Source organism: Colletotrichum acutatum (genome assembly GCF_030867785.1).
Source record: "Colletotrichum acutatum strain CBS 112980 chromosome Unknown BDZ83scaffold_146, whole genome shotgun sequence".
Lineage (NCBI taxonomy): Eukaryota > Fungi > Ascomycota > Sordariomycetes > Glomerellales > Glomerellaceae > Colletotrichum > Colletotrichum acutatum.
The window spans coordinates 73,937-96,695 of record NW_026849140.1 but is presented as its reverse complement, the minus strand read 5'-3'; the positions used below and the strand labels follow the sequence as shown (position 1 = coordinate 96,695).

The 22,759-nt window shown below is 53.7% G+C and overlaps 2 protein-coding genes across 2 annotated transcripts; one reads left to right on the top strand and one right to left on the bottom strand.

The window, feature by feature from the left end:
- Positions 1 to 5,273: 5,273 nt before the first annotated feature.
- On the bottom strand, positions 5,274 to 7,305 carry BDZ83DRAFT_734907 (uncharacterized protein; the record flags this gene model as incomplete). Its single annotated transcript, XM_060512957.1, has 3 exons — positions 5,274 to 5,385; positions 5,424 to 6,176; positions 6,964 to 7,305. The coding sequence occupies 3 exons, from the start codon at positions 7,303 to 7,305 to the stop codon at positions 5,362 to 5,364; spliced, it is 1,119 nt and encodes a 372-aa protein (XP_060359463.1). The 3' UTR covers positions 5,274 to 5,361.
- Positions 7,306 to 19,594: 12,289 nt separating this feature from the next.
- Positions 19,595 to 21,039, top strand: BDZ83DRAFT_95871 (FMN-dependent dehydrogenase). The gene is made up of 3 exons (XM_060516028.1): positions 19,595 to 19,978; positions 20,065 to 20,866; positions 20,925 to 21,039. Exons 1-3 carry the CDS (start codon positions 19,665 to 19,667, stop codon positions 20,955 to 20,957), a joined length of 1,149 nt encoding a protein of 382 aa, XP_060359462.1. The 5' UTR covers positions 19,595 to 19,664; the 3' UTR covers positions 20,958 to 21,039.
- Positions 21,040 to 22,759: the final 1,720 nt, after the last annotated feature.

The window sequence follows — 22,759 nt, the reverse complement described above, 5'->3', positions numbered from 1 at the left end:
TAATTTGATGATGTTAGTTGCGTGTGGTTTCGCTGCTGGCTGATCTGTGCATCTAGCCTCTCCGTGCTCATGGCGAACTTGATCGTCTCTTTGACAACGTCTACGCTTGGCGACCAATCCTTAGGGTCGGACGCGCGCTTTCCTCCCAGGAAGTATGACAGATTTCCTCTCCGCGTTTCCGTCTGTTGGAGCATCCGAGTCCGCTGTGCCGTCCACTGTGTGCATCGAAAGAGAAAATGCTCTACCGTTTCTGCAGATTGCCCGCAAGCGCATAGCGCCGCGGCGGTTGCGCCGATCTGGTAGAGGTACCAGTTCAGCCTTGCCATTCCGGTGCGTAGTTGCGCTAGAATGCTGGCTTCTTTCCAGGCCAGTCCGTCATACAGCTTGCGTGTGTGGTTTCCCGGCAGGGCTATGTCGATCTTCTTCGAATATGCTCCTACGTTGTCGGGCAAGGCTCCGTGCTTCTGTCGCACGCTCTGTAAAGCGATCCTAAGTGCCGTCGAGTAGGCTCTGGCCGGCCGTTTTTGTGGTGTCTTGTTTACTTGGGTACTTTCCTTTGCTGCTGCTTTGGCCGCTTGCGCCAGGTCTGACTCTATCGATGATGGAAGCCAGAAGAGAGTGACTCTGTTGCCTCGTCTCTGCAGAGCTTGCACGCTGGCATATAGTTGTCGGATCTCTTGTTGGCCTGACTGCTGCCGCGGGTTGTGCATCACCAACACTGCCGCTTTGTTGCGGGTGAAGACGTGGATGGCCCGGTACTCGAGTCTCTCTGGGAGAGACTTGACCGCTTCTGCCAGTGCCGCTAGCTCTGCTACATACGGGTTCTGCTCCGTTCTCTGACCGAACGTACGCGAGGCCGTCACGACGCCACCGCCCCCTCTGAAAGATGCGGGCAGCGTCGTCGCCGTTCCAAAGCCCACAACCTCGTTCCTTGCTGAGCTCCCTGTCGCTATCCTCACTGCCCATCCAGACCGGATTGCCTCAGAGGCCTTGACCGTGTCGTCGTCGACTACTGTATCAATACGACGTTCCCAAGGAGCGATCGAATACCCTTCGATAGTCTCCAGCTTGTCAAGGGGTAGGTCGCGATAGGCCTCCGCCATCAACTGGAAGGGTGACGGAAACCGTCTAAAGGCCACCGCCCGCAGACGTCGAAGCGGATGGGTCTTGGGAAGGCTTCGCAGCCGTACCCAGAATGTCGTTGATTTTCTGTCGTACCTCTCTTGCGCCGATTGTATGCTTGCCTCCGCTTCAGCGACCGCCGTGGCCACCGTGTTGAAGGTTCCCACGATCGCTTGGGCGCCAATCCTCTGCACTCGGTTGATCACCCTCATCTGCGCTGCTCGACACCTGTACCTCCAGACGTTCGACGCGTAGTCCATCGTCGGTGCTACGGCCGCCACGAAAAGCTGTCTGGCCGTCGCCGGAGACAGGCCTTTGAGCCGTTTGAGCCCCAGCACGGCCTCCAGCCCTTTTGTCGTCGCGTCTGCGATGTGCTTTTCGAAACGGAGTTTCGTGTCCATCATCACTCCCAATACTTTGACGTGGTCCTTTGCTCGGACAGTGTCACCTTTGATGACGAAGCTGGTTGAGTCCGCCGGCAGCCTCCAGTTGCGCGTGAAGTGGATGATGGCCGTCTTGTCCGTCTCGAACGTCGCCCCGCTTCGTCGTTCCCACGCGAGTGCTCGATCGATAATATCTTGGATGCCCTGACGGTTTGCTTCGCGCGATCGGCCTGTGACCCACGCCGTGTAGTCATCGACGAAGGCCAGCGCGCCCCCGTTCTCGTCGATTTGGTGCTGTACGAGATCGGCGTTGAAGAAGAGGAAGAGCACGGGCGAAAGCGGCGAACCCTGAGGCAGTCCGGCTTGTGGTAGCGGACGAGCCTCGGACTCGTGACCGTTAACCAGGATGCTTGCCGTTCTATGGGAGCAGAAGGCGTCCACCCATCTCACCAGCTTGTCCGGGATCCCCCGCGCTCTGAGTCTTTGAAGTAGTCTCTCTTTGTACACACCATTGTATGCTCCCTTGACATCGAAGCTGACCAGACTGACCACCTTTCTCTTTCTCCACGCTCTGTAGATGTACTCCTGCAGCAGTACCAGCGCCTGCTCTGCCGACCTCTGCTTGCGAGCGCCAAAGTGGCTCGTGGGAAGGAGGCCGAACGTCTCGACAGCGTGCGAGATACGTTCTGCCAGGACCGACTCCAGCACTTTTCCGAGCGTCGAGAGAAGCGAGATCGGTCGCCAGGCCTTCGCTATACCGTAGTCGCTTTTGTTTGGCTTCTTCAGCGGGATGATCTTTGCGTGTCGCCACTGCCTCGGCAACACCCCTTCATCCAGTGAGGTCTGGAAGAGTGTAAGCACCCTCTCCTTCACCACTGGCCACGTGTGCTTCCACACTGCCACCGGCAGACCGTCCTCTCCGGGTGCTTTCCACGACTTTGCCGCAAAGAGCTGTCTCTCTACTTCTCCCAGTGTGAGGTTAGGGAAGGGTACCGGCGATCGTTGTGGCCGATCCCCCTCCTCCTCGATCATGCTGGGGAGAGGAGGGAAAAATGTGGAGAGCAGCTCTTCGGCCTGTTCTGCGGCGTCTCCCGTTTGGGAACCATCCGCCCTTTTAAGTTGAGGTATCTTGTCGAAAGATGCCCCTTTACTGGCGTCGAGATACTTCGCGGCCTTCCAGATATTGGCGTCGTCGGCCAGAAAGTCCTCCCAATGGCTCTTCTTCTGTTGTCGGATGGCATCGTGATATTGCTTGGCTGCCGAGCGTGCGCGTTGCTCCAGTTCAGGTTGACTGTTACCTGCCCTTCTCTCCGCTCTCGCCCGGTTTCTCCAGTGGGTATGGATCTGCCGGAGCTGGGTGAGGTCAGCCGTCCACCATCTCTTTGCATACGGTGATGGCTTGGCCGTAGGTGTCAGTGCCTCTACTGCCTCGCACACCACAGACATCAGTCGATCCGTCTGTTGCTGCACCGTACCTCCTGTTGGCATTCGCCCTAGGTTTGCTTCTACTCTCTCATTGATTTGCTTCCATGGGGCGTTCTTGAGGAGGAGCCGTGGCCGGCTTTCCATCTCAGGCGCGGCGATGTCGAAGGTCGTCTCGATCGCCCGGTGGTCCGACCCGTGGTCCGTCTCGTGCAGGCCGCATCGTACCACCGTTCTTGCTAGCTCTTCGGACGCGAGGGATAGGTCGATCGTCGTTGCCGCATCGTTCTTCTCCCACGTCTTCGTGCCACGCGGAAGGAGGCTGCGGAGCGAGTACTCGCTCATTAGATCGATGATCGGGTCCGCCTCGCCCTGCCGGCCCTCCGACACATCGTCACCTCCCCACAGGTAGTCGTGGCAGTTGAAGTCTCCTACCAGAACCACGTCCACCCTCTCCCCTGTTCCTCCTCGGACATTCGTGATAGCTTGTCTCAGCAGGTCGCACGCCTGCCGCAGCATCTCCGGCCTCTGCACCGGCACGTACACCGACGCCACTATCAGTCTTCGATCCGGAAGCCGGACGATGGCCGCAGTGATATCCGAGGACGCTATCGGCAGCTGCTCTGTCTCTACGTCTCTGTTCACCCAAAGCAAACTCCTGATTCCCCATCTTCCTTCGTCCCTCCACTCCGTTGGTACCATCCTCGTCCACCTGCTATTGCCCATCGGAACCGTAATGACCTTACCTTCTATCCTCCGCGCCCATGGCTCCTGCACCGCTATGGCCGTGAAGTCGCGCAACGCCTCATCATTCATCAGACTTTCGTGCACTGCAGCCTGTTTCCTCACGTTGAGCTGAAGGATCTGGACCTTCCTACTCATGGGAACGCGGATACAGCTTCGGACAGTTCTTGCTGAACGACTCGTGCGGTCCGCCACAGGGCACACATGTCACGATCGTCTCACGGCATTCAGAGTGGTGGTGGCCTACCTTGGCGCATCGTCCACACACCCGGGGGTTTACGCACTGGTACGCCTTGTGCTTCGTGATCTGCTGGCAGTTGTAGCACTGCTGGGGGCGCGGCCGCCGTTCAAACGCCATCGTCGTGCCGGACTCTCCTCCAACGTGGAAGAAGCCCTCGGAGATCAGTCTACGCGCATCACCGGCCTTGGTCACGAACACGACCATGGACCCATACGCCTTGGGTATCTCTTTCTTGCTAAGCCAAGAAATCTTGGCAACCGTGGTCTCGTTTTCTCGGCTAAGTGCCTCCGCCGCTTCAGCCCTGACATTGCCCTTCTCATCCAGTACCTCAATTCGCTTCACGTTGTCGATCTTCACGGGATAGAGTTCGTCTCGTAGCACGCGTGCTCCACGGCCGAAGCTCTTCTCCGCGATCTGCTTGACATACCTATGCTCCGCATCGTCGCGACAAATGATCCGGATCCTATCCGCGTTCCTTGGGTCTACCGTGACGGCCAGACACCGCCAGCTACCCTGTCCGTCCAACGCGCGCATCTCCTTTTCCACCGCAGCCCGGATCCGGCCTGGGTTGAGCTTGTCGCTGCCTTCTTCAACTCTTGATGTATCGATCGTACAGAAGGGGTCGCTGCGGCTCGGCAGCGTCGCGTTGCCCGCCGTGGCTACCCGCGAGTCGCGACCTTGCCCACCTAAGCCGCTTCGCGCGACGTCCGCGTAGGACACACTTGGGCTGTTCCGCGTCGCAGCAACTGTTGCGAGTGCTTCGAGGTTTTCGTTCGTCTTGGCGCTTTCGTCCTCCACGCGTTCTTTCATCGCTTGCAGCTCTCCTTTGACGGCCTGTAGCTCGCTCTTGACTGTTTGCAGCTCCGAAGTGACCACGCGAAGCTCTGCCTCAACGTTTTTATTCCGTGCTTCCGACTTCTTCCACGCATCGAACATGATCTTGACCGCTGTGTGTAGCTCTTTGACCTGCTTGCCCATCGTCAGGAGCAGCCCTTTGTCGTCATCCTCTATGGGTTTCGCGCGTTCCTTGGCCAGGGTTGTGGCTCGCTTGGTCGTCGTCCGCCGGCCACCACCAGCAACCTCCGTCGCTCCGTCGGTCGCATTGTCGATTATCTCTTGATGAGTCTGGTTCAGTTGGGCTTTCGCGGATGGCTTTCGCACCCTTCGTGATGGCAGGTCCTCGTCGCTCGCTGCCACCGCCTCCCTCGCAACGGTGATGGACGTCGAATCTGGCTCGAGATCCATCGCGTCGGGACGTGCGCAGAGACGCCACGCGGTAGATCGTGCTAGTGCCACGTAGCGCGTTTCGGAGCTTCTCGACAGCGCTCAACCCAACAACGTCGAATGATTCTTCACACAATCAAATATCGAAAATTCCCCAATCCTCTGATCAATACTACAGTAGAAGTCGAATTTGGTTTCCGTCTTTCTTTGTCGTTTGTAGGGAGTTCAGTAATATGGACTCAGCTGGTTCTATGGTCGAGAGTTGTGGAAGATTTGCATGCACGTACCAAGTCCCACTGCAATCCCTCATCTTCAGGATGAGCCGGAATGCCTTGTCCCTGATTTGGCCCAAGTGAAAAGTCCATGACCAAGCCCGCATGCTTATGGGCTTTCAAAGCCGATGTGAAGAGACTGAGGTGAGCGGGTGTACCAAAGCCGTAGGTAGACCAATTTACCCCGATTGGAGCGGGCCCAAGTTCTCCTCCATAGTTGTAGAACGGCAAGAATTCCACACCCCCAGCTCCAATATCACCAGCTGCCTTTATGTCTGCTTCCACAGTCCCGGCGTCTACACTGGCGTCTGGGAGCCAGTACCTGAACTTTGGACGCTCTCGGGATGGTGGGTGGAGGAAGTTATCCGGGGATCGTGTGTAGTTTGAGGCTCGGATGGGTTGGCAACTAGCGAGGAGCATGGCAAAAAAGCCGACTACATGGCGTAGTGTGGTCATTCTGAGAACGGCTTGAGTAAAGATTAGACTCTTGTTGTCTTGCACAGCAGCTAAACCAACAGACCATGGAGAGCCTTTTTTCACGATTCGAGTAGAATAAGATGAGGGTAAAGCTCCATCATTGAGCTTGATAGAGACAGAGCTGGGCACGAAACTTGCATTCGTACAATGGTGCACCGAGGAAACTGACCAACGTCCCTCGGTGCAAATAAGAACGAGATCGGGCCACTTTGTTTGGCCTGAGTGACAACAAGCAGTCTCTGACGGTGTCTTAGCACTGACGACCAAAGAGAACCCAACCAGGTCCAAGGACTAGTCTCGCGTCTGGTACTTCGAGCTACTCACAAGATGAAGTTGATGCGATGTGGGGTAAACCCCTCTGCGCTTGTACGAATCTCGGCACTTGTATTCTTCTCACCAGGAACGAGAACAAAGCAAGCATCCGCAATGCACTGAATCCTGCTTGCATGTAGGAAGCTTTGTCAGAATGAATACGCGTAACTGCAGACGTCCTAATTCCAACATGCCCGTTCACCTGATCAAGGAACTAATGCAACACCCCCCTTGTTTATTCCGGGGTGTAGCTCGCTTACATCCACAGCCGTTGGAAGTGTGGGGAAAAGAACGACGAAACAAATGTTCACAGCTTGCTTTCTCGGCGTGCATTGTCCCGATCAGAGCTTTACAATTCACTGATTCAATTAGCTGAAGGGGTTTTATATACAGATGAGAGTATTTGGGTGATTGAGGCTCACCGGCGTCACTGCTGTGATGTGGGCAAGTCGTCGCTCAAGATTGCTTGTTGGTCTCCCACGAGGCTTCAAGGTGGTGTTTTACGCTTCAAGCATACTGAGGCGTACCCATTTTCGACCATCTCTTTTCTTAGCTTCTACCTATTCATCATCTTCTGATTCAATGTCTTCTTCCTCCTCTTATGCGAGGAAATTGTGACCCAATTGGCATCGTACTTGTCCAAGAAACTTTTGTTGATACCGTTTCCCAGGGCTGAGAAAACGATCTTCCTCAATTTCGGTAGCCTTTGTTCACGATGCCTTGTTTGACGGAAACCATCAAACAAAACTCCAAGGCATTTCGTTACCCTAGGATCTGATTCGTCACAGTCCCAGGGCTGCGCCAGAATCCGGACCAATTTGATCGATGGAGGAAGTATGTTCACTAGCCGTGGTGCAGCTATCTTGTCAAGCGGCACGCTGAGCGGTTGGAGGGGGAACTCCTCTTTGATAACATCTCTGCGGAACTCTGTCCCCATGAGCATGCCGGCATCAATCTTGAGGTATTGAAGGCGCTTGAAGCCCTTCATATCGGTGAGGGTACTCTCTATTGCTTCTATTTGCGTTATGGTGTGCACCGTAAACTCTTTCAGTGTCTCGCCGCTGCAGTCCATGATGGTACTGAGGGCCTGTCCTGGGTCAAAGTACATGCCACATTCGTGCCATTTCGTCTCATGTACGTAGCGTAATCACTTCAGTTTGGGAATGCGGGACAGCAAAGCACGCAGCTCCCCTCGCCCAATTGTACAGCCCACTAAGTCCAGCTTTCTTAAATGCGGGCTATAGTCCGAGTACTCTGGTGAACAGAGTAGGCTCACACCACCGTCGTCAGTGGCAACACAGCCTCCGATGTAGCTTCTCGAAGAGACTTGATGGCCAAGAACGGTGTGTTCAAGGTCATTGCATGCCTACTTCTCCAACAGTAGCCACGTGCAACGAATGGTCGAAGAATTTTGAGCTTCGAAAGTGCCGCGTTTCTTGCGCCACGTTCGTTAGCACGAGACACAATATGATCAAGCACCTGCCAAGTACGAAGGTCTTGTTCAGTTCCGCTTGGATCTTCCCCACGTAGCCCGAGTTAGCGTCATTTGGTAGGCAGCCCAAGCTCTCGCACGTTGGTCAACAAGGTGAGAAGAAGGACTTCGGCATGTCCTAAAGCCTGAATCCGCATCATATCCTCTCAGAAATCGGGGTCTTCGCCAATCTCTTTCAGATAAGGAGACTCATGAACGAATTCTTAAAGTGCTTTGATATCTTCATCTCGCGTGAGCGGCGACAAGTGCGAAATATCTCGTGTAGGGTACTGCCCGTTGCCGAAAGCAATTTTGAGATCCGCGACTTGGATATAACGAGAAATTATTGGGTTCTGGATGATTTTCATGAGGAGATTGAGACCATTGACAACCAAAGTCTCAGACGCGTGAACACCCTCATCATCTCCAGAACTATGGAATAGCACACCCTCGCCAGCTAGATTATTCCAGTCGCCATGCCAGCGCAAACGAGTTCTATCGTCGACTTTTCTGGGCGCATCGTGAAGAACCTACCCAGCCACATCGAAAGCAAAGTGACGAAATCGGCGTTGAAGAATATTGTGCTGTTCCAGGTACCTCTCACTCGCTTCGTGCAACCTCTTGCAAGTGAGTGCAACATTCTCGATCGACTCAGGAATCGTTTCCAAGATAATGCGCTGCAGCAACTCGAGAGGGAGACTTAAAAGACATCGCCGGCAGTTATGAAACAGTCTAGCACAATGTGCAATCGATAACATTGGTCGTAAAGGTGCTTAGAATGCTGAACTTTGACGGTAAGTCAGCAGTTTAGTCGCATGAGGCTCCCATTAGGTAGATTTTCGTTAACATTCCTGGCAGTTGGCGCAAAGTGAAAAAGGGGTCAAGAAAATTACTGAGTGTTTTACCGCTGCTGCCCCGCAACCGAGAAGCCACAGCTGAGATGGACAGGGGGTTGATTCGTGACTCTGTACAAACAGAATAATAGCCGTGTAATGACTGCAATATATCAAATGCTAGAGGACTGAATGTAAATCCTACGATATCGGATTCATGAGTTATTTGCACCGGCAACTTTGATCATTGTGTAACATTCAAGCCCCCGAAAATACTTCGTCTTTGTTTAATATGGACTCATCATGATGAGACAAAAGTGCTCAAGACAGACTAAACATACTAGCGGCTGGTATTTTGGCGTTTTGTAGACATTTAACCTTGCTTAAGAGAAAGCTCGCTAGCTTTTCTCCTTTTTGAGGGAAAGTAACTAAGTAAAGCCGATTGCTTTGCTCTACGTTGTTCAGAGCCAAGTCTGTCTACAATCATTCCCGTAGTTTCTGTATCCGTATATGCAAGTGTAGAGAAAATAAGGCTCCGAGATATTGTCATTTATAAAATATATCATAGATTTTGATCGTTCAGATTCGTCAGAGACTTTACGGGTAGAAATTTTACAAGGGCCTTATTCGCGTCGTCGTGACGGCGGGCTTTAGAAGTTTTGATTCCTTCTATGAAGGACATTCCCCAGGAATTCTTTTGAGAACCATCCGGATCTTCAATCATAAGTACCTTCGAACAAAGGATGTTTACGAACGCATTCAATATAGAAGTATCAAGTCAACTAACGTGTTCATTCGCGATGACTTCAAGTTCATATGCGCGCTGTTAGTTGCTAGTCCTTCTGTCATACGGTATGTTATATGTCGTTAATTGCTGCCGTCGTGCTTGCGATAGGTTCTTCGTCGGAAATCCACCGGTGCATGGATAAATGCATGGGCTAATCTTGTTCGTCAAAAATCAAGTCGGGCGTTTAGTTAAGCCAACGTGACGAGCCATCTAGGTTTCTCGAAAAGAATCATGAGGCACTGCGCATCCAGTCAGGGGAGAAGGCCGACGAAGAAGCCCTTTGCCAACAAGCAGCGCAGTGTAAAATTGGCGTGACCCATTCGGCGAGAGGATCTCGCGCTGTTTAAACTCACGAGGTGAGGACTTGACAAATCTTCATGATGCCTATGGAATTAAGCATAATCGCAACAACGATCATACCAAGCAACACCACCATACAGCGAGACTCGTGTCACATTTCTGGTACTCCAATATCCATTTTGAAATCAACGATACTTATGAGACATGCTTTGCAGTGCTCTAGTAGCGACTTGGGAGGCTCGGTGATATTACTAGTAGTGCCGGCATCATAGGTCACAGATGACGGCGAAACCACGAAATAACTCTTCCTGCATCTCAAGCTGAGCTATCATACAAGTTATAGCATCAGCGCATTGTGCTATTTCGCTGAAGAGGCCTCGGTCTTTGCGTCGAGGTAACGATGTTCTCAACGTCCATGGTGTGGTAGGCCTCAGACATCAATCACTGAGCAGTGACATAATTACGCGTAGGTAATGCATAGTTCTACCCGACAGGTAGAAGACGGGCCTTATCGTGAGGATTGACTCGACAGCGTGTGAAGATCTCACCCTGCCACAAGCCCTTGAGACATTGAAGTCATTCCTATGATGAGTTCATGTGGAATCCTAGAAGTAGGAAATATGTATAGACTGTATCCTTACTCCTGTTCATAACAGTGACGTCGGGTTGCTTAAGCTCAGTCTGCGACCGAACTCATTAGCTAAGAATAGGCAAAAGTTGCCAAAAATTCATTTCAATATGCGACGCTGCCCGCCCTATTCTCAGCTGTTCATCTCACCAAGCAGTGAAAGTCGCCGGGGCTTGATGAAACCTGCGCAAGGACGATTGCAGAGTTCCATCGCTACAACCAAGAATAAGGATTTAGTTACAGTTAAATCACAGGGCCGAATTAACCTTCTGGAAGGTGCTGGTGCAGCGCTCCTAGGGGGCCTCTAAAAAGAAATTCTACCCCGGAGCTGCTCTGACCGAGCATGTTAAAAACTGGAGTCATGTAGACTTTTGAGTGGTCGGGTTCCTGGGCCAGATTGCAGATCAATATCTGGCATACCTTGCAGGTTTCATTGGTGTGGACACAAAAATCCCACCTTGCCCACACGCGCGGTTTGGCCATTTGATGAAGGCGCGCAAGGCAAGCAAGGTGCAAAGCAGGCATTGAATTCTGGACCATTGCACAATCCGTGCTGGCGTGATTCACCTACCTTCTTCAGCAAGAGGAATTCGTTATCAACAAACGGGTTGCCGCATTCGATCAGCGGAGGGAGCGGGTGTGTTCCGGTCGGTGAGGAGTCGGCGAGTTGGTGGGAATCTGGGTCTTTTGCGACGGATATACCCTACTATCGCAGCCGAAGAGGCCTTTGGTCCACTATCAGGCCCGGCTCATGTCCGACAAGAATGTGTTCATCCACAAATGTGGTCATCACCGCGATGAGCGGGAGGAGGCTGCACGTTCGGACGATCGGTTGTTGTCCGAGATCTTTCGGCTCGCAAAACGTTATCAACGCCTTGAGTTCGGACTTGGGAATGGATTCAGGTCTTCCGCCGAAGTCGGACTTTGAACTCCAGCAGTTCAGTCGCTTCAAGCATTGGGTGCAGTCCAGGCTCCCTATGCAGTGTCGGTATTTGATGCGGGCACTTAATAAGGTCCCGAGCGGGAGACAGAATTCGGACGATCGAGTAAAGCTCCCGTGGTGATTCCTGCATCCGCGAAGCTTCCGATCGTCTTGATCAGGAGAATTTGCTGGTTCCGACGCACTCCCACCTTCCATAAACCTGCTTGAGAGGCCCAGTAAGGTTGCGGCGCATGACGCATGTAACATGAATTGAGCAATATATCGTGAAAATCCCGAAAATCTGCGTAAAAAAATGAGGATCGGAACGATCGTAGCTAGTTTATTCCAAATCGACAGAAGTAATGCTTCAACGACCGTATGCAAAGCTGAGGTCAAGTGCCTATTCGACATATCGCTGCAGTCTGAAAAACGGGTATTGAAGAACAAGCCACAAGTTAACATGGAGAAAGTCGGTCTGTAGCTTGAAGCGGAAGAGAACAGACTGATCCTCGCAACTTACTTAGGTTCTTACCGCGCGTGTCCGCAAAACAATTCAGACGAACCAGCATCCAGTGCCCACAAGTCAGTCGCGAACGGGGCCAGGACTCCATCTCTTTCAGGTTTCCATTGAGATGAATCACATCACAAGACGTCTCTCTTCGCAGTAGAGCATTTACCCCCACGGGCCATAGCTCAGTTATCGACGGACGGGGGGCAACACGGGGCTATGGGCCATTGTCTGTGCTCGTTATCGGTTACCAAGACCGAGAATGCACTGTCATCGGCTGCCTCACTGTTGCAATTGACGGTATCCAAACCAAATTCGACTTCTACTGTAGTATTGATCAGAGGATTGGGGAATTTTCGATATTTGATTGTGTGAAGAATCATTCGACGTTGTTGGGTTGAGCGCTGTCGAGAAGCTCCGAAACGCGCTACGTGGCACTAGCACGATCTACCGCGTGGCGTCTCTGCGCACGTCCCGACGCGATGGATCTCGAGCTAGATTCGACGTCCATCACCGTTGCGAGGGAGGCGGTGGCAGCGAGCGACGAGGACCTGCCATCACGAAGGGTGCGAAAGCCATCCGCGAAAGCCCAACTGAACCAGACTCATCAAGAGATAATCGACAATGCGACCGACGGAGCGACGGAGGTTGCTGGTGGTGGCCGGCGGACGACGACCAAGCGAGCCACAACCCTGGCCAAGGAACGCGCGAAACCCATAGAGGATGACGACAAAGGGCTGCTCCTGACGATGGGCAAGCAGGTCAAAGAGCTACACACAGCGGTCAAGATCATGTTCGATGCGTGGAAGAAGTCGGAAGCACGGAATAAAAACGTTGAGGCAGAGCTTCGCGTGGTCACTTCGGAGCTGCAAACAGTCAAGAGCGAGCTACAGGCCGTCAAAGGAGAGCTGCAAGCGATGAAAGAACGCGTGGAGGACGAAAGCGCCAAGACGAACGAAAACCTCGAAGCACTCGCAACAGTTGCTGCGACGCGGAACAGCCCAAGTGTGTCCTACGCGGACGTCGCGCGAAGCGGCTTAGGTGGGCAAGGTCGCGACTCGCGGGTAGCCACGGCGGGCAACGCGACGCTGCCGAGCCGCAGCGACCCCTTCTGTACGATCGATACATCAAGAGTTGAAGAAGGCAGCGACAAGCTCAACCCAGGCCGGATCCGGGCTGCGGTGGAAAAGGAGATGCGCGCGTTGGACGGACAGGGTAGCTGGCGGTGTCTGGCCGTCACGGTAGACCCAAGGAACGCGGATAGGATCCGGATCATTTGTCGCGACGATGCGGAGCATAGGTATGTCAAGCAGATCGCGGAGAAGAGCTTCGGCCGTGGAGCACGCGTGCTACGAGACGAACTCTATCCCGTGAAGATCGACAACGTGAAGCGAATTGAGGTACTGGATGAGAAGGGCAATGTCAGGGCTGAAGCGGCGGAGGCACTTAGCCGAGAAAACGAGACCACGGTTGCCAAGATTTCTTGGCTTAGCAAGAAAGAGATACCCAAGGCGTATGGGTCCATGGTCGTGTTCGTGACCAAGGCCGGTGATGCGCGTAGACTGATCTCCGAGGGCTTCTTCCACGTTGGAGGAGAGTCCGGCACGACGATGGCGTTTGAACGGCGGCCGCGCCCCCAGCAGTGCTACAACTGCCAGCAGATCACGAAGCACAAGGCGTACCAGTGCGTAAACCCCCGGGTGTGTGGACGATGCGCCAAGGTAGGCCACCACCACTCTGAATGCCGTGAGACGATCGTGACATGTGTGCCCTGTGGCGGACCGCACGAGTCGTTCAGCAAGAACTGTCCGAAGCTGTATCCGCGTTCCCATGAGTAGGAAGGTCCAGATCCTTCAGCTCAACGTGAGGAAACAGGCTGCAGTGCACGAAAGTCTGATGAATGATGAGGCGTTGCGCGACTTCACGGCCATAGCGGTGCAGGAGCCATGGGCGCGGAGGATAGAAGGTAAGGTCATTACGGTTCCGATGGGCAATAGCAGGTGGACGAGGATGGTACCAACGGAGTGGAGGGACGAAGGAAGATGGGGAATCAGGAGTTTGCTTTGGGTGAACAGAGACGTAGAGACAGAGCAGCTGCCGATAGCGTCCTCGGATATCACTGCGGCCATCGTCCGGCTTCCGGATCGAAGACTGATAGTGGCGTCGGTGTACGTGCCGGTGCAGAGGCCGGAGATGCTGCGGCAGGCGTGCGACCTGCTGAGACAAGCTATCACGAATGTCCGAGGAGGAACAGGGGAGAGGGTGGACGTGGTTCTGGTAGGAGACTTCAACTGCCACGACTACCTGTGGGGAGGTGACGATGTGTCGGAGGGCCGGCAGGGCGAGGCGGACCCGATCATCGATCTAATGAGCGAGTACTCGCTCCGCAGCCTCCTTCCGCGTGGCACGAAGACGTGGGAGAAGAACGATGCGGCAACGACGATCGACCTATCCCTCGCGTCCGAAGAGCTAGCAAGAACGGTGGTACGATGCGGCCTGCACGAGACGGACCACGGGTCGGACCACCGGGCGATCGAGACGACCTTCGACATCGCCGCGCCTGAGATGGAAAGCCGGCCACGGCTCCTCCTCAAGAACGCCCCATGGAAGCAAATCAATGAGAGAGTAGAAGCAAACCTAGGGCGAATGCCAACAGGAGGTACGGTGCAGCAACAGACGGATCGACTGATGTCTGTGGTGTGCGAGGCAGTAGAGGCACTGACACCTACGGCCAAGCCATCACCGTATGCAAAGAGATGGTGGACGGCTGACCTCACCCAGCTCCGGCAGATCCATACCCACTGGAGAAACCGGGCGAGAGCGGAGAGAAGGGCAGGTAACAGTCAACCTGAACTGGAGCAACGCGCACGCTCGGCAGCCAAGCAATATCACGATGCCATCCGACAACAGAAGAAGAGCCATTGGGAGGACTTTCTGGCCGACGACGCCAATATCTGGAAGGCCGCGAAGTATCTCGACGCCAGTAAAGGGGCATCTTTCGACAAGATACCTCAACTTAAAAGGGCGGATGGTTCCCAAACGGGAGACGCCGCAGAACAGGCCGAAGAGCTGCTCTCCACATTTTTCCCTCCTCTCCCCAGCATGATCGAGGAGGAGGGGGATCGGCCACAACGATCGCCGGTACCCTTCCCTAACCTCACACTGGGAGAAGTAGAGAGACAGCTCTTTGCGGCAAAGTCGTGGAAAGCACCCGGAGAGGACGGTCTGCCGGTGGCAGTGTGGAAGCACACGTGGCCAGTGGTGAAGGAGAGGGTGCTTACACTCTTCCAGACCTCACTGGATGAAGGGGTGTTGCCGAGGCAGTGGCGACACGCAAAGATCATCCCGCTGAAGAAGCCAAACAAAAGCGACTACGGTATAGCGAAGGCCTGGCGACCGATCTCGCTTCTCTCGACGCTCGGAAAAGTGCTGGAGTCGGTCCTGGCAGAACGTATCTCGCACGCTGTCGAGACGTTCGGCCTCCTTCCCACGAGCCACTTTGGCGCTCGCAAGCAGAGGTCGGCAGAGCAGGCGCTGGTACTGCTGCAGGAGTACATCTACAGAGCGTGGAGAAAGAGAAAGGTGGTCAGTCTGGTCAGCTTCGATGTCAAGGGAGCATACAATGGTGTGTACAAAGAGAGACTACTTCAAAGACTCAGAGCGCGGGGGATCCCGGACAAGCTGGTGAGATGGGTGGACGCCTTCTGCTCCCATAGAACGGCAAGCATCCTGGTTAACGGTCACGAGTCCGAGGCTCGTCCGCTACCACAAGCCGGACTGCCTCAGGGTTCGCCGCTTTCGCCCGTGCTCTTCCTCTTCTTCAACGCCGATCTCGTACAGCACCAAATCGACGAGAACGGGGGCGCGCTGGCCTTCGTCGATGACTACACGGCGTGGGTCACAGGCCGATCGCGCGAAGCAAACCGTCAGGGCATCCAAGATATTATCGATCGAGCACTCGCGTGGGAACGACGAAGCGGGGCGACGTTCGAGACGGACAAGACGGCCATCATCCACTTCACGCGCAACTGGAGGCTGCCGGCGGACTCAACCAGCTTCGTCATCAAAGGTGACACTGTCCGAGCAAAGGACCACGTCAAAGTATTGGGAGTGATGATGGACACGAAACTCCGTTTCGAAAAGCACATCGCAGACGCGACGACAAAAGGGCTGGAGGCCGTGCTGGGGCTCAAACGGCTCAAAGGCCTGTCTCCGGCGACGGCCAGACAGCTTTTCGTGGCGGCCGTAGCACCGACGATGGACTACGCGTCGAACGTCTGGAGGTACAGGTGTCGAGCAGCGCAGATGAGGGTGATCAACCGAGTGCAGAGGATTGGCGCCCAAGCGATCGTGGGAACCTTCAACACGGTGGCCACGGCGGTCGCTGAAGCGGAGGCAAGCATACAATCGGCGCAAGAGAGGTACGACAGAAAATCAACGACATTCTGGGTACGGCTGCGAAGCCTTCCCAAGACCCATCCGCTTCGACGTCTGCGGGCGGTGGCCTTTAGACGGTTTCCGTCACCCTTCCAGTTGATGGCGGAGGCCTATCGCGACCTACCCCTTGACAAGCTGGAGACTATCGAAGGGTATTCGATCGCTCCTTGGGAACGTCGTATTGATACAGTAGTCGACGACGACACGGTCAAGGCCTCTGAGGCAATCCGGTCTGGATGGGCAGTGAGGATAGCGACAGGGAGCTCAGCAAGGAACGAGGTTGTGGGCTTTGGAACGGCGACGACGCTGCCCGCATCTTTCAGAGGGGGCGGTGGCGTCGTGACGGCCTCGCGTACGTTCGGTCAGAGAACGGAGCAGAACCCGTATGTAGCAGAGCTAGCGGCACTGGCAGAAGCGGTCAAGTCTCTCCCAGAGAGACTCGAGTACCGGGCCATCCACGTCTTCACCCGCAACAAAGCGGCAGTGTTGGTGATGCACAACCCGCGGCAGCAGTCAGGCCAACAAGAGATCCGACAACTATATGCCAGCGTGCAAGCTCTGCAGAGACGAGGCAACAGAGTCACTCTCTTCTGGCTTCCATCATCGATAGAGTCAGACCTGGCGCAAGCGGCCAAAGCAGCAGCAAAGGAAAGTACCCAAGTAAACAAGACACCACAAAAACGGCCGGCCAGAGCCTACTCGACGGCACTTAGGATCGCTTTACAGAGCGTGCGACAGAAGCACGGAGCCTTGCCCGACAACGTAGGAGCATATTCGAAGAAGATCGACATAGCCCTGCCGGGAAACCACACACGCAAGCTGTATGACGGACTGGCCTGGAAAGAAGCCAGCATTCTAGCGCAACTACGCACCGGAATGGCAAGGCTGAACTGGTACCTCTACCAGATCGGCGCAACCGCCGCGGCGCTATGCGCTTGCGGGCAATCTGCAGAAACGGTAGAGCATTTTCTCTTTCGATGCACACAGTGGACGGCACAGCGGACTCGGATGCTCCAACAGACGGAAACGCGGAGAGGAAATCTGTCATACTTCCTGGGAGGAAAGCGCGCGTCCGACCCTAAGGATTGGTCGCCAAGCGTAGACGTTGTCAAAGAGACGATCAAGTTCGCCATGAGCACGGAGAGGCTAGATGCACAGATCAGCCAGCAGCGAAACCACACGCAACTAACATCATCAAATTAACCGGAGACACCCCCACGCATCCTCGTGCCATCGACAGCAGGACTAGCTTCGGCCGCCGACGATAGGACGTCGAACACTTTGAGAAACAACTCCGAGATGGCCTGCTACTAACCCCACGAGCAACCGCAGCATCGACATGCAAAACTAAAAAAGACACATACGGAGACGAACAAGACTTGTATGGGCTTCTGGGAGGCAAGGATATGAACGAATGTGGAGAATATGTAGATAATCATGCGAGCCCTAAACAGCTTAGCCGGGGCGTAATAAACTATGTATGTATGTTGCAATTGACGGCTTTCACGGAGTCCAAGAGTCCTTGGCGAAGCGCGGTGATTTTTTTCTACGTGGCGTACGAATACAGTCGTGATTAGAGACTGACTTTTTCTTAACGCCTTACAAGTTACGGCTCCGCCACGGCCTGCGTCGTGTTCGGTTGCCACCACCGGCAGCAAACTGTTTCCGGAAGGTTGAGGGGCTCCCACACGGATCCGACATTTCGTGAGTACGGCCGTTCATAAGTCCGAGGGACGGACGCTGCTACTCGACATTGTCAACGCCTAAATAGGACCCTGGTCGAGGAATCGGAAATTTTCGCGATGGAAACTGCGGGAACTATTTTCTAGTGGAATCCAATCGAGCAAGTTGAGGGTCGAAATTTTCTTCTCAACTACTTCTCAACTTCGGGCCAGACCCAGTTCGAGAAAGGGAAAAGAGAATGAACCGGAGGTAGCTATTGAACAAAATCTCGCTTCCAGGATACGTCATGTGCAAATGTGGTAGGTGACATTGGAATGTGACGGGAGATGCGACCTCCCTTTTTGTCTTTGGCGGGACGCTTATCCCTGTCTCTGAAGAAGAAAGCGAACAAATGTTTTCCAGACACCGGACGATTCAAGCATAATGCGCTCTCAACTGTAAACAACAAACAAACAATTAAGGGAGATCAGAAGGAAAAGTCATGCCCGTACTCCGTAGAGCTCAGTGCACTAGGAATCCGGGACTAACACTCAGGAATCTCCATGTGCAAAGACACGTGGGCGACTTGACATCGGATGGAAATCAAGTGAGCTAGGAACCATCATGTTCCCAAATTTTTCCCACTTCCTAATTCTCACGATGCCTGAAGGTCGGAAGTCGACCGAACTTCTGTAAGTGCGAAAGCCCCCAAATGTCCCTCAATCGGGGACAGGAGTCTGTCCGTGACGTGGGATCCTCCAAGGACCGGGCCAACAATTGCAATCCAGACCTCTGGGACCTTCGCTTCCCGAGAGCGTTGTAGTCCCCATTCACGCTGTCACCACCCGCGCGCTTGTCCAAGCCCCATCCCGCTCGCTGGGCTGGTGTCATGTGCTGGCTAGGAGCATCGCCCACCTCCCATGCGACGACTTGGCTCATTAACTTGGCTCTGTTATTATTCAGCCATAGTAGCGCCTTATTAAGCTACCAAATCTCCTTCCAGGGCGAGTCAGTTACCCGCCCTATCCTTGCCAGCGACTGCCAGTGGCTGACCTTTTTTGGAGACTGCAGAGGGGAACCGAAGGGGAGCACAGACAGGAAGGCAGAAGAACAGAAGGAAAAAAAGTGAAACTAGCTCCATCCCGTCAGTCTTCCATCAACTTGATACGTCAGTTCTAAGGTCGTTAACGGCACTCGCTGGTCCACCCTACAAGATCTGATAACGGGCTTCTCCCCGGATCAGGGAGGCATTGCAGCACCATTAAGCTTGGCAGCGGGTCAACATCGTCTATCTGAGTTTGAACCATCGTTGCTATCCCACCGTCATTCTCTCATGACAGGTCCAAGTCAAGCTTCCGGATTTGGGGCCTGGATTTTTCTCTAGACCCGCCTGTCCAAGTTTCCTGGGACTACAGAGTGCCACCCGACTTGTCCGAAAGAATCAAGACAGCCCGTTCGCCAAGACCGACCTTCCCTGGATGCAGCCCATTCCCCAGCGTTGGGGGCATTATGCGCAGAGACCCAGAGAGAAGCTGCCACTGGCATCTCAACATTGGAAAACGGGGCCGCTGTCCCCGTTCTTGCGGTCTTCTCCTGGTGCTCAACGACACCCATGGCGCACGTCATGGAGCCGATCAGGAATAATACCTCTAAACATGTAGACTTTGGGTAGCAACCGCTTGGCCCGCTCGTCGAACCGAATGCGGATATGAGCAAGGAGGCTCGGAGCGATGCCAAGAATCTGGCAGTATAGGGGAGGGGGAAGCTTGGAGAAAAAAAGTAGACGTCTGATGGTATTGTCGTGGCCATGATAAATAAGACTCGTAGGACCGTCCCTTTTGCTGATTACCCGGCCTGGAGATTCACCACACACGTGCTCACCGTCATCACTCACTTACATTCGCTCATTATCTGACAACATGCGTGCTGCTCTCATCTCCGCCCTCGCGGCCGGCGCTGCCGCCACCCGCCCGTTCCTCAATGAGCCGGACACCGGTATCGAGCTCGCCCTCGGTGACCTCGCTGTCGGTGCTCTTTCCAACCTCACCCAGATGGTCGGCCTTCCCGACTTCGAGTACGCCGCTCGCAACTACCTCCCCATCAAGAACTACACCTACTACCGCAACGGTGCCGCCGGTGAATGGTCTTACCGTAACAACCTCGAGGTCTTTGGCCGTTACCGCCTCCGCCCTCGCACCATGGTTGACATCACCAACATTGAGTCCACCCTCAAGTAAGTCCGAGCTTCTAAGCTTCCCATTCAGACGAACCCTCCTTGGTTGGGTTTTTGGTATTCTTGCAGATCGCTGACTCGCGCAGCACCACTATCCTGGGACACAACTTCTCTGCTCCCATCTTCATCAGCCCTGCTGCCCGTGCTGACTACGCTCACGCTGACGCTGAGCTCAACCTTATGAGGGCCGCTGCTGCGGAGAACATCCTCTACATGCCCGCCCTCTACGCCGCCAAGACCATTGAGCAGATCGCTGAGGTCAAGGCCGAGGGCCAGGTCGCTTTCCAGCAGGTGTACCTCACCACCAACGACACCGCCACCCAGGTCCTCTTCGACCGCATCAAGGCCTCCGGCGCCAACGGTATCGTCTACACCGTCGACTCCGCCGCCGATGGTAACCGCCACCGCGCTGCTCGCTTCGCTGTCGGCTCCGCCGACTCCGACTACTCCCTCATCACCTGGGACGAGTACCGCAAGCTCTCCAACATGACCGACCTCCCCATCATCATCAAGGGCATTATGACGGTTGAGGACGCCGAGGCCGCCATCGAGAACAAGGTCCCTGCCATCATCCTTTCCAACCACGGTGGTCGTCAGCTTGACGGCTCCCCCTCTTCCCTCGAGGTCGCCCTTGAGATCTACGAGAAGGACCCTGAGATCTTCCAGAAGATCGAGGTCTACGCCGACGGTGGTGTCCGCTACGGCGCTGATGTCCTCAAGCTTCTTTCCCTCGGTGTTAAGGCTGTCGGTCTTGGCCGCCCCATCATGTTCTCCAACATTTTTGGCCAGGAGGGTGTCGAGAAGGCTATCCAGATCCTCAAGCACGAGATCGCCATCGACGCCGGCAACCTCGGTGTCCCTGACCTGAAGAAGATTGACGCCAGCTACGTAAGTCGAGACCATCCTCAATGTTCCAATTTAGAACACCCACTAACAACCTCAACAGGTCAAGTGGACCCCCAACAACTGGTACTCTTAAGCATTGCGCTGAGTACTAGATGAGATTTCGGAATATTGAGGGGATTTCTTCGCTTGATTCGCATGACGTAAATGATACCACATGAGTGCTGTACATACTCTTTCCTTTCTAGCTGCACATAGCTTTTGCCTGCGAATTGATACCCCTCAATCAAAAGTCCTTTATGTTCAACGGACCCCATTTTGTTCATTGCACATTGCATGTGTTGTTTGACCTTGATACCCGGACACGAGTAACCCAATCCCGTTGTTCTTTCACGCGGACAAAGAGTGCGACTGTAAATCGCAAAAAGAACACTGCAACAATGTTCAGAATGGTGAACAGGCAGAAAAGCCTCCCGACTTGGTCGATGTGTATATAGTTTCAATGCTAAAACATGACTAAGTGACAATGAGACTTTTTCGCAAGCCACCGGGATCATCATCGTCCACACTCCTCTCACCACGACATCATCTCTCACACACGATAAGCTTAGTAGTAAGTCCGCCCACCTATTTCCACACTAACAACTAGTGAGCTCGACGAACAACACTATGTGTATCACCACCTTCATTGTCCGTGTTTGTGCCAAGTGCGGCAAGGAGATCAGCCGTCTGGAGCAGGGAACCGTCAGTTGCAAAAACTTTTATCGGGCTGATCCGAAGTGTCACGGAAAGATTGAGGACTATCGACTCTTCAAGAAGCTCTGCTGTTACTGCCATCCATCCTGCAGCTGCTTTTCAGATGATGCATTGAACAAGATTCTTGGCTCCGATTGGGACTTTTCGTCCGCCGAAAAGCTGCAGGGTGACCACGTTCATACTCCTGCTCCTAGTGAAGATGAGATTGAGCATCTGTGTCATTGTATTAAGAAGATGCGTCTGGACGCTGACGGTCAAACCAAGTAGGCGTTTCGAATCGGATGACGAAAAGCTTTAGCTGGCAAGTCGGGACTGAAGTGCCGTTTAGTTTCACAAACAAGCCGGCCCGTGGCATGGTGCTCTAGATAGACTGAGGTTTGCAATTGATTCATGAGTTCGCAAAATTCGAGAATCGAACTCGTAAGTATTGTCGTGATCCTATGTGGCATACTTAGTGACTAAAATGCTCCGTCGAGAAACGCAATGGGATTACTAGCATGTGATTAGATGTAAAGGGGTTGAACTTCGATATGAATCAGAACTAGAAGAAAATCATATTTTCACCTAGCACTTAACTATCACGCTGATTGATATACACTGACGAGGCTCGTGACAGTACAGAATGACGTTTACCTGCGTACCTAAACTAGTCAACATATTATGACAACATCCTCTCTAACCTATTAACCAGCGAGAATACTTGTCAATGTTATATGAGCTACGATTATTGAGCTTAGCACATCGATTTACTTGGTAGTAAAGTGGATTGTGGGCGGCCGCTTTGATAGAGCCGCAAAACCCGAGTCTAAAATGCTCCAGTTCCGTTCAAGACTGACGTTGAACTCCCGCGTGAGACTCCACTCGGCAATGCTTAACCTGTGGGGCCATTCATAGATGTGCACTACCTTACTCTTTTGGCATCGTCGATACATGAACCGAAACAGAGATTAAAGAACGATAGCCTTGCATCCCATAGGCTGATCATGATCGGAGAAAAGACGCGGGTGGTTCGGGTGGGACTCCTGCGTCTCTGCGATATTGCGTCAGATCTGGTTATTCGGCATCTTATTCCGTTTAGATTTCCACTTCCCGAGACCTGCTCGGCTCTCGGCACCATCAACGGATACATCTTGCCAATTGAGCAGTCTCCCTAGATTTTGACAAGAAGTATGGAGAACTGTT